The sequence below is a fragment of the Vollenhovia emeryi genome, unplaced genomic scaffold (assembly GCF_000949405.1).
Source record: "Vollenhovia emeryi isolate VEMERY1.0 unplaced genomic scaffold, V.emery_V1.0 DF945771.1, whole genome shotgun sequence".
NCBI lineage: Eukaryota > Metazoa > Arthropoda > Insecta > Hymenoptera > Formicidae > Vollenhovia > Vollenhovia emeryi.
The window spans coordinates 1-2,083 of NW_011960595.1; the positions used below are offsets into that span (position 1 = coordinate 1).

A 2,083-nucleotide genomic window follows, 5' to 3' on the forward strand; every position below is an offset into this window, starting at 1 on the left:
GACGGGTGATGCAAAGCCAAGTGGATCGAATATCTGAGCCACTTCAGATAATACGAGGCGTTTTGTGAGCCTGCCTTCCTTGCGTGAGCTTCGCGTTGAGAATGCAAATGTATCTTCTTGAGGGAGCCATTTTAGTCCGAGTATCTTGGTTGCGCAATCGTCGAATGTGATTGGTAAGCCTTGGTCTTCGCTGTCGGTGACAGTCTTGAGTATGTCGAGATGAGTAGCATGCCATTTTGCTAGTGGGAAGCCGCCCGCCATGCAGAGGCCCTTTAGTTGATGTGCGACCTCCTGCAATTGTTGAATCGTATCTGCACAACCAAATATGTCATCGACATACCTGCCATGAGTGATGGATGGCACAGCCAGTGGATATTTATTTCCTTCGTCCTCTGCTAGTTGTAACAGCGTCCTGACGGCCAAGAACGGCGCGGCCTTTGTCCCGTAGGTGATGGTTGTCAGATGGTATGGCACTTCATTGAGTTGATCGTCCATCCAGAGTATCCGTTGCAACTCCCAGTCATCCTTGTGAATTTTGATCTGCCTGTACATCTTGGTGATGTCCGTAGCGAAAATGTGACGGTGTCTTCGTATCCAGAGGAGAACATCTGAGATATTCAGACGCAATTTCGCTCCAGTATACATGAGGTCGTTAGCAGAGTAGCCCGATGTTGATGCGCTGGAGCCATTGAATACGACTCGCAGTTTTGTTGTTGTACTGTCAGGCTTGAGAACACCGTGATGTGGTAGGTAGAAGTGTGAGCAGCGACTGGAGATGGATGATGCCTTCGTCATGTGGTTGAGCGTCTCGTAATCCATCATGAATTGTTGATAGAGACGTTGATAGTTCACATCCCTTGAGAATCGTCTGCGTAATCCCTTGAGGCACTGATGGGCGACGTGGTACGAATCACCCAGGAGATATACTGGCGATTTGAGCGGAATCCTGACGACGTACCTTCCAGATGGATCACGAGAGTGTGTGGCCTTGAAGTGCTCTTCGCACCTCTGCTCGTCAGGAGTGAGTTGGTTGACATCGTGAGTAGGCACCTCCTCTTGAACCCAGAATTTCGTCAGTAACTCGTTGAGAGCATCCTCGTTGACTTGAGTAGAAGCATGGTGCGTTGATGTGCGTGTTGCTTCTCTCTTGACTGGTCCCAGAACGAGCCATCCGAAAATGGAGAGTTGCGCTATCGGCATGAGTGGAGAATGCCTGATGACATTGGGCTTGATGATTTGCCCGTAAGCGTCTGCGCCGATGAGGATGTCAACTGGCCGTGGGATGAGAAAATCAGGATCGGCTAATGCCAAGTTCCTGAGATGCGGCCATTCTTCTGGTTCCGCCTCGAACGATGGTAAGATTGATGTAACTGTCCGGAGGACATGAGCTTGAATTGTGGCAGCTGCGTTGGAATGTGTCGAGCATAACGTGAGTGACACGACTCCTCGTGTCCGAGTACACTCCTTGCCTGCAATTCCAGTGATGACAATACCTGAGTATTGACGAGGGATGTTGAGCTGCCGGATGAGATTCTCCGAGACGAAGGTGAGCTCGGATCCTGTGTCAATGAGCAGACGCGCTGAATGTTGTACTGTCGATGAGCTAATCACTGCCAAGGCTGTGGCGAGTAGAGTCGAGTATGATGAGCGGGCGTTTGAGCTGGCCTCGACGACTGCACCGTCTTCTTATGTTGCGGGCGTGCCCGGCGAGCCGCCAGGCTTTTGAGCGGTCGACGTTGTTGCTGATGCGTCGTGGAGCATCGTATGATGCCGCTGCGAGCACTTCTTGCACCCGCGCTGGGACTTACATGCCCGCACGCTGTGGCGTCCCAGGCAGTTGAAGCACAGGCGCTTTGTCACCGCCACCCTGTGCCGGTCCTGTGCAGACAACTCACGGAACTTCGTGCACATCACTATAAAGTGGTGCGCGTTGCAATGGTCGCAGGGGTACGACGAGTCGCCCTGATGAGTCGCCTGATGAGCCACCTGCTGAGCTGCCGACTTCCTTGTTGGTGAGGAGGCTGTACTGGGGCCTGGATGAGCTGTCGTACTCTCGATCCGTTCGAGAGCCCTGATCCGCGTT

General features: G+C 52.5%; 1 protein-coding gene across 1 annotated transcript; it reads right to left on the reverse strand.

Annotated features, from left to right (window-relative positions):
* Positions 1–54: 54 nt before the first annotated feature.
* Positions 55–1,911, reverse strand: LOC105560762 (the record flags this gene model as incomplete). The annotated part of the gene is made up of 2 exons (XM_012010148.1): positions 1,809–1,911; positions 55–1,619 (listed from the first exon to the last, which is right to left on the reverse strand). Coding segments are annotated over exons 1-2 (1,668 nt in total), but the record flags the coding sequence as incomplete, so codon positions are not given.
* Between the last annotated feature and the right edge of the window lie 172 nt (positions 1,912–2,083).